Here is a 16197-nt window from a genome sequence, read left to right on the forward strand (position 1 = left end):
TTGGAGTTTCATGAAAAGGATATATTGCTGATCTTAAATAATTCCTTACAAAGTCAAGTTTGTCTTGAGGAACACCTTCGGTTTGAGAATGAACACACAACAACCTGTACACATTAAAAATACAGTACGTTTTCCCTGCATGGTGCAACAACGGAGTCACATTTGGGCTTTTCTCTTCAAACAAGACAAATTACACAAAATAAACAACAAATACATAAATAGCTTTTTTCCCTTTAAATCATTTATGACAAAATTAGATTTATGATTCTGGCTCTTGCTACAACATATCAATTGATCGATATATAAATTAACAATATCAACAATGACAAATAATATAATAACAATAATAATTATACAAAAGCTTTCTGTTTTTTGTACAAATCTTGTTAGTTTACAGTATAAAATCATCCTATGCAAGTGAGAGTTGGGGTCGATTCAATATATTCATCGTAGAGCTTATCCCTTATGTTGGCAGATTGAACGTGCTTGTTCAATATGCATTGGTTGGGGTTCATGGTTTCGTATGTTTGTGTTGCAACAGAGAGAGAGACGGCTCAACCTGAGAGCCAGCCCCACCTATTCCCTTGAGGGTCCATGGCAGCCTGGTTGAATATCCCTAGCTCTCGGTCCAGAACGATGGCAGCTCGGCCACACTGACTTTACGAAGGGTCTCCTCTTTATCCTCAAAGGTGAGTTTTTCCCTTGAGTATCTCCTATTCCACTCTAATTAATGTTTGGGTGCCCTCCTGTGGAAGCCAATGGAACTAGATGAGGAGATGGCGAAGTCCAGTTTGTGATGGCAGGTATCTATTTCGCCTTCAGAGGAATCGACCTGATCTCCCACATCTCTGAGCCTCCCTTCAGTCTACCATCGTCTGTCTGTGCATCAACAACACCCCGTTCACCCCCTCTCCCCCAGGTACAGACCCTGAGTACCAAAGCAGCGTTGGCCCCCCTTCGGCTCCCTGTTGGCCCCCCTTCAGCTACCCGTTGGCCCCCCTTTCAGCTCCCTGTTAGCCCCCCTTCAGCTACCCTGTGGGCCGCCCCTTGGCCCACCCCGGGCCACTAGGGTCACCGGCCGGGGCAGGCTGTCGGCTTGATGCAGCGTCCCTGAAAGACAACCAAGTTGGCCGGGCAGTGGCAACCGGCCACGCAGGGTTTGTGACAAGGCCCGATCTCGTTCCAGTTGTCACATGTCTTGGTGCAACCAGGACCGCAAGTGTCGTACACTGCTCCATGTTTGCACTGGGTGGCTGAGAGGGGGATGGAAGGAGGGGGCAAGAGGGGGGATGGAAGGAGAGGGCAAGAGGGGGGATGACATAGGTTAGAGGGAGTTCACATTAAACCCAACGGACAATGGGTTTGGGTCAAGTTAAGTTACTTCTGTACAGTTACTGCATATCCAACGTGGGTATCAAGTACATGTTATTACTTCATAATGTAGTGACAGTTAATTAGCTGGTGCTTGCATCCAGAGACATTTTCAATGTACATTTAATATTCCATGCCTTTTGGGGACAAAAAAAGATCTACTGAATTGAATTCTGTATGTCGAGCCAATGTTGGGAACCAAAACCACAGCTCTGGTGTTGCCTATGGCTCCATGCTCCAACAAAGTTATTATCAGCATGATATGAATATCGTCTTATAAACACCAACATTAACCACATTCTTTAGAGCCATTTGCATGATGTTAAAACAGCACTGCGGTGGAGTGGTTGGCTGAGCCTGTCCTCGGGAGAGCAATGATAGGTTGTGCTGTCACTCACCCATGCAAGCGGCCTCTGGCTTCCAGTGGACGGAGGCTCCCTCCCTCTCGCAGGCTCTGCTGTAGGCTATGAAGGACTCGCAATAACAGTTCTTATGGACAGGACACTCACACATGTCTGTCACACAGGACCTGGAGAGAGGGAGGGAGGGAGGAGGAGGGAGAGAGAGATGGGACAGATATGAAACGGCATGAAATTCATGGTGAATTGTGAGCACTTCTTGGGATGCTCATCAGGAACAATAACATATCACACTTTTTTTTTGGACATTGGAAAGGTGCAAGTTTGTTGGATAAATTTTCTGACAGAGCATGACAAACTTTTACCATTAAGCCAATAATGTGTTCCCAAATGTTACGACGACTTCCCAAACTTAAAACGAAGTGAATGTATATTGCCTGTGGTCTCCCAGGTACATTAGCATTGGTCTCCCAGGTACATTAGCATTGGTCTGCCAGGTACATTAGCATTGGTCTGCCAGGTACATTAGCATTGGTCTCCCAGGTACATTAGCATTGGTCTGCCAGGTACATTAGCATTGGTTTCCCAGGTACATTAGCATTGGTCTCCCAGGTACATTAGCATTGGTCTCCCAGGTACATTAGCATTGGTCTCCCAGGTACATTAGCATTGGTCTCCCAGGTACATTAGCATTAGCGTAGCCCTGCTGACCTGTAGAAAGAGGCAAAGTCCACCACCCGGTGGCACTTCTGGAACTCCCAGGACTTGAGCTTCTGACACTCCCTGTGGGCGCGGAATTTGACCTTCACGCTGCCCGGGCAGAGGAAGGCGGTGGTGGGCCTCTTGACGGGCCGGGTGCACACCTCGTTGCCCTCCACGCGCCACGACTCGGCGAACTCGTCCACATCGAACTTGAACTGGCCGTCACCGCCTATGGTGTCGTCCCGCCGGTGGCCATTGTAGTTGCCGCAGAGGCCGCACAGGCGACCACGCAGGTGGGGGGCCGCCACCACCTCCACGAAGCTATCACCGTCCCACGTAATTTCCAGACCTTCAGGGGAAAAGGCAGGAGAAGGAGGGAGAAAAGCATTAATACTGTATGTACTTTATTAAAGACTAACAACAGCAATGTTCAGCCAAATATGGGAATTTGTTATTGTTCTATTGTTATTGTCCTAAGTGGATGACTGTCTGTCCAGGATCCCGCCTCTCAGGTGTTGTTCTTGTATTGTTCTACCCTCAAGTTTTCCGTTACCCAAGTACATCGAGAACTAAGATTTGACCCTTCACCCCCGTCCCCGCCACCTCTCCTCACCTGCGATGGTGGTGAGCTTGAGCAGGTATCCGTCCAGGTCGATGTGGACCCCGGGGCCGTGGTACGGCAGGGCGATGCGCGTGCCGTTGCGTCTCACCGTCAGGTGCTGGTGCAGACTCAGACTCAGGCCGGCCATCCTCAGCTCTACCGACTGGGTCCAGGAGAACGAACGGGTCCGCCTGGCGTCGTTCCTCACCAACACGGTGAAGCCGGAGTCGGAGTTGCTGTTCCCCACGCCGCCAAAGGGGGCGCCGCTACCGCAGTCGCGTGTTAGCACGTACTGGCAGGTGCCTTGGAAGTTAAACGTGCGCCCGTCGAAGGTGTTGTAGTGAGGGTCCCCGAAAACGGTGCACACGCCTGGTTCTGGAAGGAGGGAGGGATGGAGGGAGCGAAGAAAAAAAAAAAAGATTAACTTTACAATTAATATTTGGAATGTATGTCATATTGTATTGCATGCATCGGACTGCTATGATGTTTATTTTGATTCACATTCCGATTTGAATTATTAATTGAATGCTGGCAGTATTGAAATTGATACAGGACAGTCATATCAATAATGCGTATCTGAATTTGAATTCAAGCAAAACATTGTGCAACACACACAAATAAATAACCTCCACAAAACCTTCTGACACCTGTACAACATAACCAACCAAAGAGGTTGTACTCAGTATGTACTCATGTACTCAGCAGCAGGGAGGGTGGTCGATTCCTTTTCAGTTCCATAAATAGAGGAATGATTTGAAACTTTTACAGTGGAATGTAAAGAACGCACACCCGGTGAGCTGCTGACTATTGCAACATACAAGTACATCCAGACACTCGAGAAATCATTTCAAATGAACGCCCTTTTTGTTATGATATGACTGGAATTCAATTGACTTCACCGAAAAGGAAAGGAATGGATGCCAACCCTGCTCAGCAGAGGAAGAGTTGGAGAATAACTTACTCACTTTCAGTGCAAACCGGGCAGCAGCCTGTCCTGTTCAGGATCTTATTCTAGGAGAGAGACACACACACACACACAGACATTTAGATTCCAGACATAGAAACAGGGCGTGTTGAACAAAAACAACTCAAGTAGACAATCATACACTGTAGCTGGAATTCAAACTATTGCGGATTAGACACACTGTGGTATTTCATCACAGAGCGGTTTTGTGTACGGTAAAAAACCTCACTACAACTCGAAAGACTCTTCTTACATGCTCCCTGTTTTCAGACGAGCTTTGTGCATGAACAGACGCTTATTAAAGGGAGGCTCCGCGATATGACAGTCACAAATTAGCAGGGCGACCTCCGGAAGTGGGGAGCGTTAAACAAAGACAATTGACTTGGCAGCCTTGTTGTCACGCGGTTATCGCGTTGCACTGCCGTTCTCATGGACCGACTGAAGCGCTAGAGAGTGAAACGTCTTGCTGGGGTGAATCTGAAACATGTTTGAAGTGACCCAACTTTTAGCAGTGACTTCATATTATGGAGTCTACCTTTAACACATACACTGTGTAAAAAAAAAACATAGCTACAATGTATTCCCTTTTTAATTCCGGTCTGAGAGACAGATACAGTGAAGTGGACATGTAGATGTCGGACATGTAGAGGACATGTAGACAGAAAGAGAATCAATGGACAGGTTAGCACTGTAGCACACAAACAATACAGCTGTCATGAGACAGAGAGAGAGAGAGACAGATAAATAGACACATTCAGTATGTAGGTAGACCTGATTTAATGACAGGCAGTCAGACAGAGTCAAACAAACAAGAAACCAGCCAGCCAGAGACTCATTGATACACTGACATAAAGACAGACAATTGTTACCCTCTGCCTGTGAAACAGGAGATGGTACACAGACACACGTGTGTGTGTGTGTGTGTGTGTGTGTGTTTCAACTTCCATCAGAGTTGCACATCAGAGAACTCCAGCCTCATAAGACTCCCTTCTTCACCATGCCCCAGGGCAGCCCCGGACCCCATCCGTCTTAACACACACACACACACAGACCCCCACCAGAACACACACACACACACACACACACACACACACACACACACACACACACACACACACACACACACACACACACACACACACACACACACACACACGCGCCCTCTTTGAAGGTCTGCCTTTGAGAGATAGAGAGATTGTCTTTCAGGGTCTAAATATAGGGCAGCTCTTCTTCACCGTCACTCAAACGTCACCCAGACAAAGGACTAGCTGGAGACTCCAGTGGGGCCGAGGACGGGACGCATGGGTGACCGCAGTGTGACCGCAGTATGACCGCTCCATGACCGCATTACAGATGAGGCCGATGATGGGTGGTCGTTATGAAACCGTGTGACAGGTGACCGCTAAATGACCATGTGGCAAAAGAAAAAAAGAAAAGTGACCGTTTGTTGGGACCGTGTGGGTAAGGCGAGAGTTACCTGGACATATCACTTGTGACCGCAGAATTACAGAGGATGTTTGTATAACACATGGCAGGTGACTGTTATGTAACCAAAATATTGTATTGTGACAGTGTTTTCGATGACCGCATCACAACCATAATAGCTGTGTGACCGAACCTAAGATGATTGACCAAACCATTCTATCACGAAATGACTGGTGACCAGGTGAGCACAACATGACCGTACAACATGACCAGCTGTCAATTACTGGAACATTGTGACCGTGACCAGTAACCGCTACACACTCACTTGACAGTGACCAAAACCATGAGTCTTCAAACTGCATATGAGACAGTGGTCTTACGTCGACGATGTGACCACAGGACAAATAAACACTACATACACACCGTGTGACCGTTGAAACCATGACCGCTGTTTGCCCACGCAACAGGTGAAGGGTATGTAACTATTGTAACCGTGTGAACATTGACCGCTTTGACGGTGCGATGACTGACTGACCGTTTGCGGTCGGAATGCAAAGCATCCACTACATCACCTCCAGACAGGTGACCTCGATGTGACAGGGGGGGACCGCCGTGCGAACCTGGCTCCTTGGACCGTAACTCAACCGCTTGACAGTTAATGTTGGCGGTTGCTGCTGTAAGTCACTGATTAGCGCTCGTGGTCGTGCCTTGGCTGTAGTCCCAGGGCTCTGGTGGAGGTGAATCCGTTTCAACAGGTGAATCGCTTTTTAGCGTTCCACCGGTAAATCAGGCCGCGGCCAGACGCCTGCTGTGTCAGACACGTCACGCGTGAGGATTTAATAAGAGGATGTTAGTCACGGGCTGTAACTCGGATTATAAAACACTTTCTTGTTTCTGCTCGTGAGGGAAAACAGATGGGGCTGGGAACGTGGTGGTGGTGGGTGGTGGTGGTGGTGGGGGTGGAGATGGTGGTGGTGGAGGTGGTGGTGGTGATGATGATGATGATGATGATGAGCACGACAAATCCCAGATTGTGGCTCTAAATGAAGAGATTGTGCTTTCATTTGTCTTGTACGTTGAAGGGTTTCAGGTCTCCAACTAAAGTGTGTTGAAGAAAGTTTTGTAATCGATGTTGTTAATCCGCAACAGCATGTGAGAGAAACTCACAGGGATAGCCTGTGATTGGGCCCCGGGCCTGTCACTCACCGAGGGGCAGCTGATGATTGGGACACACTGCTTGGGCTGGCACTCGATGGTCCCTTTAACGCAGGCACACAGGGTGCAGTTGACAGAGGACCACATGTCCCCCTCCTAGAGAGGAGACAGAGGGAGGGAGAGGCACATCAACCACAGCAACCAGCAACTTCTCAATCATCCAACCAACAACCCAACAGTCAGTCAGACAGTGAGTCAGTCAGGTAGAAAGACAGTCAGTCAGTTAGTCAGTCAGTCAGACAGACAGACGGTCAGTCAGTCAGACAGTCAGACAATCTATCATCCATCCATCCGTTTGGGTCAAAACGCATCACTATTAGACTATTCTCTGAAGTAAATCTGAGCTTGCTACGAGGATATCCATGAGGTTTGTATGCACAAAGGAACGAGATTTTGGGGACCATATCTTTTTTTTTTTTAAGTCAAATTCCACTTTTAGTTCAGGGCTAGTAGTACAGATGCCAGTGAGGAGGTTAAGTTCAGGGGGCTGGATGGGGGGGTGTTGTGAGGAAGTCTCTCTCACCCTGTAGATCTTGTTCCTGACCCGGCAGTATTTCACCTCCTCCACCTTCACATATGACAGACAGTCCTCGCAGCACTGGTCACCACGGCAACTCCCCAGGCGGGAGCAGTGCCTCTTGCACACCACTGTGGAATCCTGGGAAGGTGGAGGAATGCGGCAGGAAAAAAAGGTGATTATTCTATTTGTTGGTGATTTCAAATGAGAACAGGGAAATGGGACATAGGGGAGGAAGCTTAGTTTGATTATTGGGACACAACCACAGTCAAAAGCAGCCTTGAAAAACAAGACAAAGGGTAAGAAAGTACATACCTTGCAAGTACAGGTGGTGCAGTTGTCGTGCTTGAAGGAAGTACCATTCTCATAGACTTCACTGTGGAACAGACAACTCCCCAATGACAGGTCAAACACTTTCCTCTGGCCTGGGGGAGGAAGGGAGATTATTGTTATTATTATTATTATTATTATTATTGGCATTAGAGAGTTGCTAGTAACAGTTGTGTTACTGTGTTCCTGCGCTACTATTGTGTTCCATTGTGTTTTGGAAGAGGAGAGCTTGTGAGTAAGAATGTCACTGTGCTGTCATACACTCCCCTGCGTCCCAGTACGACAGACAACACACTTTTAACTTGAACATAAACACCCAGTAGCTCTAGCATTAGCACTAGTGATTAGCATTAGCATAGCATTACAGACTGTTTTCTTTAGTTATGGTGAGGTTTTAATATATGCCCTCGACGGGTTTCTTACCTCACCTGCATTTTTATCAATTCTATTCTTTCACTGTTTTGTAAGTTATTTTTTGTGTGTGTGCAAATAAATAATTAACAAATAACAAAATAACACATGAGTCCTGTGAGTTAGTTTGTGGAGAAGGGATGAAGAACGTGGGCCTTACCGAGGCATCTGGGACAGCACTGTCCGGGCGGGGTGTGACTCAGGTAAGAGGGGCAGGACAGGACAGGACACACCTCCCTGACGCACAGGGTCCGCCCTCCCTGAAAGCACACAACACACACACACACACACACACACACACACCAAAGTTCAACCAAAGGTGCTGGAACATTACAAGGCAGAATTTTATACAATGACTGATAACACACATACAGAATAACACACACGTCACATGGCAAATTCACAAACACACACACGCATGCACAAACAGGCATGCACAAACACACACACACACACACACAAAGCATATTTAATCGTGAGATATTCTCAAATTAGCATATTGCCACTTTAGACCTAAAAAGCTTCAAACACATACATTTTCCTTTCTCTTAACACAATATTATAGGCTCTCTGCATCTGTTGAATCAGTGTGTGTATTGTACGCTAACTTGAAAACCACACACACACACACACACACACACACACACACACACACACACACACACACACACCAGACAAACGTCACACCTCCCTGTACCAGTGTGTGCCCCCATTCCAGGCCCTGAGCAGTCCCACGAAGGTGTGAATGTGTTGAATGTGTTTTATTATTGACTCACCTCTGGTGTTTGTTTACTAAGGGGAGGGAGGGGGGGGGGGGGGGGGGGGCGCTGTTACCACTACTAGTGTTTGTGACTCCCCAGAGACTCCAAGACAAACACACACACGCACACACATGCACACACACACACACACACACACACACTTTGAGAGATTTACGATGTGTTCCCACCTTCTCTTTTTGGAGCGAATTCTTGATTGTGTAGCTGTGCAGGAATTCATGGGGTGTGATTGGATAACTGACTAATGGAGAGGCGTGATTGGCTGCGATACAGGAAGTTGCGTTACTCACAGTGCAAGTGCATTTGATACAGGGCTTTCCCTCCGGGTGAAACTCCTCTCTCTCCTTGTATAGGCGACCCTCAAAGATGCAGCCTGGAATAGAAGAACACTTATGAGAAACAACCAATCCATGTATCAGCCTTATCAAACAGACACACACAGAGCCAGGCACATAATAGAACATAATATACAGTGGAAAACAATCCATACATGTACATACTGATATATGAAACATTTACACACACCCCAAGAAACACACACACACACTCTCTTTCCCTGTCTTTCTCTCACTCATGCATGCATGTATATTCACGCACACACACGCATGCATGCACACACACACACACACACACACACACACACACACAGACACACAGACACACAGACACAGACACACACACACACACACACTCACTCGGGCACGTCGGACAGCACTTCTTTGGGTGGATCTTGGGGTTCTTGCAGTGGACGACACATTGCACTTCCGCTTCAGTGATGACGCCTTCCTGTCAAAACCAGTAAACCCAAAAAAAATAACTCGTATGAATTATTTCCCTTATTTCCATATATGCCTTTCTCAGCCAAAACTATCAGAAAAAAAACCCTTAGTTCACTCAGCTAAAGCATGGGCATGAGCTTGGCAAGCATTAACGCTAGTGTTCAGGTCTCAGACAAGGTTATATCATCACACGGGCGGGGGAGGGGGGGGGGGATCCAAACCACCTCTGTTACATATACAAGAACTCCACCTCACATTTCTGATGTGACAAGCACCCGCGCTCGTACCAACTGAACCAACGGAACTGTTCTCTACCGGCAGGACCGTGCTGCATACCATTCATTCCGGCATTAGCAGACAAACTCATCTCTCGCTTGCTTGGCCATCTGAATGTACAACGAGGTACGCCACGCACGTACTACGCAAGCAAGGAGATTACAGTTGGAAAAGATGGGGGGACATACCGTTCTGCATCTCACACACGACGTTTACAGTCAAAACACTGGCGACCTCTGTTCACTCACTGAACACGTACGTCAAAACGCCCCGAGTCAACACAATACGCCATGGGAAGAGAGACTTCAAAAGAACTCGGGGGGGGGGGGGGGGGCACGCATATGTGAGGGGGCGCACACACACGCACACACACGCACACACACAAGCATGGACACGCACACACACACAACCATGCAGGCAGGCGCGCGCACGCACGCACGCATGCACACACACACACAGACACACACACAGGTGTGTGAGGAGTGCAGGGACCACAACATGTGTTGTTTGTGTGTGAGGTCTGGATAGTGGTGGGACCTCTCTTTCTTGCTGTGTGGGTATCTAGGGGATGGTGTAATGGAGAGTATGTGTACGTGTGTGTGTGTGTGCGGTGTGTGTGTGCGGTGTGTGTGTGTGTGTCTGTGTGTGTGTGTGTGTGTGTGTGTGTGTGTAGGTCTGCTTTTCGCACGCAAGCCTTCAACACCCAGGCTAACACTTAGTCTGCCTAGTCTAACTAGACCTCCCCAATGCTGGAACCCACACTCACACAGCTGTGTGTCCACTGCCATTGACTTATTGTCTACAGATTTGTGCGTGCGTGAGTGAGTGTGTGCGTGTGTGTCTGTGTGTGTGAGTGTGAGTGTGTGTGAGAGAGAGAAAGACAGAGAAAAGGGTTTGCCTCAGAATATGTGTGTATTTGGCATGTATTAGAGATTATTATAAGTTATAGTAAGGTTTTATGGCTACCTCTTTAGGCGTCCCTTGTAAATGTAAGTCTGCGCACACGTCTGTGTATGTGTGTGTGTGTGTGTGTCTGCATGTGCGTATGTGTGTGTGTGTGTGTGTGGGGGTGCAATCGTGTGAAGTAGACGTCAGATCGGGGAAGCTTGGACCCAGATGGGTGGACTGTGCTGCCAAGTTCACCTGGCTCTTCTCCCGAATACAATCCGCGATATATCAACCTCCTGCCTCTTTCACTCTCTATCTCTATCCCTCACTTTCTCTCTCTCTCTCTCTCTCTCACTCTTTCATTATCTCACTGTCTGTTTCTGTTCCCCCGCTTCTGACCCCCATCTCCATCTGGGCACATGTCCCATTTATCTCTCTTTTCTTCTTCCATTTGTCTCTCTTTTACTGACGGCTCGGCTCTCTCTGTCTGCCTCTTCTCCTTCTACTCCCTCCATTCGCCCACTGTCTGTCCCTCTTAGTCCCCCCCCCCCCCCCCCTCTATCTGTCTCCCTCTCTTTATTTATCTCTCACTCCATCCACTCGGTACGTCTCTCTCTGCCTTCCCACCCCCTCCTGTTATCCTCCGTCACCTCTCTCCTCTTCTCTCAATCCCTCCATCTCTCCCTCGACTCAATTCAAAGAGTTTTACAGCCATAATATAACCACTGACTTTGACAAACTAATCAATGACGATGGGAAGGAAATATACTGTATATACGATGATTCATCCCTCTTCCTCTCCCTCCCTCCCACCATCTCTCTCTCTCCCTCCATCTCTCTCCCTCCCTCCATCTCTCTCCCTCCCTCCCTCCATCTCTCCAGGGACTCACCTGACAGCGGCGGGTGATGCAGGGCTTGGTGGAGCTGCTCCACGAGACAGAGCTGTTATAGGACTTTCCATCCAGCAGACAACCTAGAGAGAGAGAGAGAGACAGAGAGAGAGAGAGAGAGAGGGAGAGAAGAGAGAGAGAGAGAGAGATTGGGAAAGAGAGAGAGAGAGAGAGAGAAAGAGAGAGAGAGAGAAAGAAAGAGAGAGAGAGAGAAAGAAAGAGAGAGGGAGAGGGAGAGAGAGAGAGAGAGAGAGAGAGGGGGAAAGAGAGAGAGAGAGGGGGAGAGAAAGAGAGAGAGAGAGAGAGAGCGTAAGTTAGCGATTCAAACCTGGATGTGAAAGTTTAGTAGTTGGTAGAAGTCAGAGACACTTGGGGGAGCACTAAAGTGAACACACGTGTGAACATCCAGCTCTTTTACCTCCCTACCTTATGACTGCTGACAAAGATTTAACTGGAGGGTATAAATCTATCTACCCTGAGGTACCCCCGGACAGAGTCTGTCCAAATGAGAGACAGAGAGTTACCACTGAGCAAGAGGCTAACCTGCCACCTGTCACACGCACAGACAGACAGGCAGACAGACAGACAGGCAGACGGACAAACAGACAAGACAGACACACACACACTGACTGCACAGATCCATTCATATAAATGTATTAATAGAGATGCATCTCCCTTGTTTCATGTAAAACCATTAGTAATATGAGACCATCCTCAAAAGACTAAATGAATAGTCACTCAATTTCATTGATCCGGTATATGGTAAGCGTTATGGAAACACTGCAAAAATCATTTCTATGATGGAATTGCTGCTATCGTTGATATAACCTTGTTTGAAGTGATAGCAGATCTGAGAGGGGTGGATAGGGGAAAGCAGTTGAAATACTTGTGTCTTGAAAGGTCCGGGATGTACATTTGAGCTTTGAAATAGTTCTAAATAGCCATAATAAATCGGGAGCGATCAAGGATTGAGATCGCATGATAAAGAATGTTCATTGGAGAGCGCTGTTTTGGTCCAGACAAGGCCTTCCTCACATCTGGTGTCGTGGTCGAACATTGGCCTTTATGTATCATTTGTACGTTTTGTGGATATGCACACATTTGCCATCTGCTATTAGAAAACGCAGAATATTTTACGTTTTCAAACTTTTCAGTGTCGCCAAAGACGGCAGCAACGCGCACAACTAAACGCTACATCTTTATCTTATCTAACCAGAGACAGACCAGAGTGATTATCCCAAAAAGAAAGCCGCAAAGAATGATACATCTGCCGTGGATCTCAACATGGGTCAGAAATGTCTTGGAGCTACTGGGGACTTTGTGGTTAGCCCCGACAGAAGCATAATCCTAAATTTAGAACACGGTCGTGAAGTAAAAAACGCAAATCAACCGCACTCAAGGGAACAATAGACACTAACACAGTTTCACGATGACAACATGGGGCTTTCCACAGTCGACTTGAACGCGCTCCACCTCTGGTCTCTTTCTTTAATAAACTTCACTCTCGTAAAAATAAAAAATATATACGCTGACCGCAAAACAATGGACCGCGCCCCTGCCGTGAGGCGGCGAGGGCTGTGGACCGCGTCCGAGTCGACCCCAGCGTCACCCCACCCATGTGTTCCGACTGGGAGGCGAAAGCGTGCGGTCCAAGTCTGCGCGGTGGAGCAGCGAGGGGGCTCGTAAAACGGCCTTATTTCTGTGCCCCGTAAACCCAATGCTGAACCCCAACCGGTTCCCAATCCCGGAGAGGTCCAGTGCTGCAGCTGTGAGTGTGTGTGTGTGTGTGTGTGTATGTATGTATGTATGTGGTGATATGTACTGTACAGTATGTGTGTGGATGGAAGAGAGAGAGAATGTGGACAGGGAGTGTGAGAAAGGAGAAGCCTTTATATTTAAGCACAAACCACTTGCTTGCTTCCACTTAACTGGGTTTGTGTGAATGTCAGGGGGAAACTAAATCTGTGTGTGTGTGCATCTAACCATTCTCTCCAAAGCTGAAGCTCACATTGGGCTGATAGTGAGACATGTCAGTATCACGCTCTTGAAGAGAACAACCGTTCCTCATTCGTCCACTAGGAGGCAGTAGTGGGTTGACGACCAGCCAGGTTATTTACCTCTACGGTGGCTCACATCTGCAGGGTACCTACCCTACTACACACACACACACACACACACACACACACACACACACACACACACACACACACACACACACACACACACACACACACACACACACACACACACACACACACACACACACACACACACAGTCACCATGCTAACGTCTGCTGGTCTCACCGTCTCTGAAACAACATGGACCCAAAATGGACCCCTGACCTCGACAGCATGTGATGTTGCCCTTTGACCTCCTGACCCCCAGTTTCCACAGCGACGCCAGCAGCAGAGCCGTGGGCATGCTTACCTTTGCATCTCTCACAGCAGGCTCCCGTCTGCTTCACCACCAGAGCACAGTCCTCCGTCACCAGGGGACACTTCTCCTGTTTACAGTCCGCCTTGCCCTCCTGATGGGGGGAGAGAGGGAGGAGGGCGAAGAGAGTGGGGGGAGGGAGAGAGGAAGAGTGGGGGAGAGAGGAAGAGGTGGGAGTTGGAAGGGAGGGAAGATGAGAGAAAGGTGGAATGGGGGGATTTCGAGGAGAGGAGGGGGGGGTTGGAAAGGAGGGAAGATGAGAGAAAGGTGGTAGGGGGGAGAGGGAGAGAAAGAGGGAGAGAGGAGAGGTTTGGATCAGTTTGTTGCCTGCCACAAGAGCACGTTGGCTTGTCTGACAGGGACAGAGCAGCACAGCAGTGGAACCATCAGCTCTCCTTTAACAAGGACAGTCACTCTCTACCACCCCGGACGGCACATTCACTCCATAAAGACTTTCACTCTCCCTCCCACTTGGTATAAACACACACTTTATAGGGTACAGGCACTTAATGACATAACTAGAGTTCCAAACTCACTTTGTGCAGATGTCGAGATGTAGACACACACACACACACACACACACACACACATACCTGACCTTCACTATTCTCCTTTGCTATTCTCTCGCTGGCCTCTTTATATATACACACACAGACATGCACACACACGCACACACACACACACACACACACACACACAACACACTTATACGCTAATCACATTCTCACTTTATCACTAGCTTTATACACTCCCTTTATATAGTCCCTGTTTACTCTGGTACGACCCGAACTGTAGGGTGTAATGACTTAACATCAAAGCCCAACTGTGGCCCGGATAGCTAAAATAAAACTGGGCGGTTATATTTACGGAGAGCCCTTCGACGGTTCCCTAACCACGCTGGTTTGGGTGATGTCAGCAGCCAGACGAGAGAGAGAGAGAGAGAGAAAGAGAGAGAGAGAGAGAGAGGGAGAGAGAGAAAGAGAGAGAGGGAGAGAGAGAGAGAGGCCAAAGCACATAGAATCCATACATAGTCCCTGTAAAGCTCTTTCTAAATACGTTAGCCTACATATATATATGTATGTATATATATATATATATATATATAATAGCTATTTCAATAGTTGCCACAGCCAGTTTCAGACCAACATGTCTGAGGGAATGAACACTAGAGCAACAGTTGAACACTGACAACTGTCAACATAGTTTCTAGAGGGACCTACAAGAAGACAAAGAATAGGTGGAGAGTCAGAGAATGAGAGATGGAGAGAGAGAGAGACGTTTCAGAGATGAGCAGACACATATGTACATGGATACGGACGTGGAGGAAATACAGAGTGGAAAATCTGACAGCTACAAAGAGAGGACAAGGAGAGATTGAGTGAGTGAGAGACACACTGTGAAAGAGAGCTAGAGAGAGAGAGAGAGACAGAGAAAGAGAGGGAGACAGAGAAAGAGAGGACCTCCGTGTGTTGTTCTGTGTGAGGCAGGACATGGAGACCCCACTGAACATCATCAAGCGCAGACTTGACCGACCCACCAAACACCTACATCTACCCAAACCCCCCCCCCCCCAAACTTTTACAAACCGCTCTTTCAGATGACAGTGTTCCCAAGCAAGTGTCACAGAGGTCACTCTCTTTGTCCTTGAGTCCCCCACGTCTTTCTCCACACCTGTGTTTTCCCAGTCGGCTACTGGAGCCATTCCACGCTACCGCCATTAGTGGCTAAGTGGTGTGAAGAGGTGCGACCCCTCTCAGGAAAGGTCAGGGGTCAACCCAGGTCGCCACGCCTCATAAACACTCAACATACCGCTACACGTCAGGGAGACTTTCTATTGGTGGAGATGGACGGGTGGTCTGGGGGGGGGGTTTGTTATTGGACTACCGGTTGTGTGTGGGATAGCTAGGGCATCGGTGGAGAGTGACCCTGGGACAGTGATAGTAAAGAGTGGATGCTACTCTTTGTTGGAAGCGATAACATTTGTTAGGGTTAGGGTTAGGGTTAGGGTTAGGGTTAGGGTTGGGGGTTAAGCTAGAACAGTGCACTTAGCCCTACCCCATGGCTGTCGTAAAAGGGTAGCAGAGATGGTTCAGAACCACTCTCCTGAAATTGCAGAAGACCCTGAAAACATATGTTAGGGTTAGGGTTAGGCTAATGCCTGCCTAGGCCTGCCTAGGCTTTAGCTTCGCGGGCTAAGGCCTGTGTCTTCCGTGCGGGACACTCTGGCTCGAATCCAGGTCAGTCACATAAGCACCA

At 48.1% G+C, this 16197-nt stretch overlaps 1 protein-coding gene across 1 annotated transcript in view; it reads right to left on the minus strand.

The window, feature by feature from the left end:
• Nucleotides 1–16197, minus strand: part of bmper (BMP binding endothelial regulator) — a 22270-nt gene continuing 6073 nt past the window's right edge. Inside the window, exons 3-15 of the mRNA XM_083678965.1 lie at nt 13936–14035; nt 11508–11590; nt 9370–9460; nt 8965–9047; nt 8056–8155; nt 7470–7579; nt 7161–7295; nt 6629–6733; nt 3999–4044; nt 3046–3408; nt 2442–2781; nt 1770–1900; nt 1–1253 (exon numbers count right to left, since the gene is read on the minus strand). Coding sequence (XP_083535091.1) covers nt 1072–1253; nt 1770–1900; nt 2442–2781; nt 3046–3408; nt 3999–4044; nt 6629–6733; nt 7161–7295; nt 7470–7579; nt 8056–8155; nt 8965–9047; nt 9370–9460; nt 11508–11590; nt 13936–14035 — 1869 coding nt within the window. The 3' untranslated portion in view covers nt 1–1071. The remainder of the gene's footprint in view (nt 1254–1769; nt 1901–2441; nt 2782–3045; nt 3409–3998; nt 4045–6628; nt 6734–7160; nt 7296–7469; nt 7580–8055; nt 8156–8964; nt 9048–9369; nt 9461–11507; nt 11591–13935; nt 14036–16197) is intronic.

Source organism: Argentina silus, assembly GCF_951799395.1.
Source record: "Argentina silus genome assembly, chromosome: 10".
NCBI classification, from domain to species: Eukaryota; Metazoa; Chordata; class Actinopteri; order Argentiniformes; family Argentinidae; genus Argentina; species Argentina silus.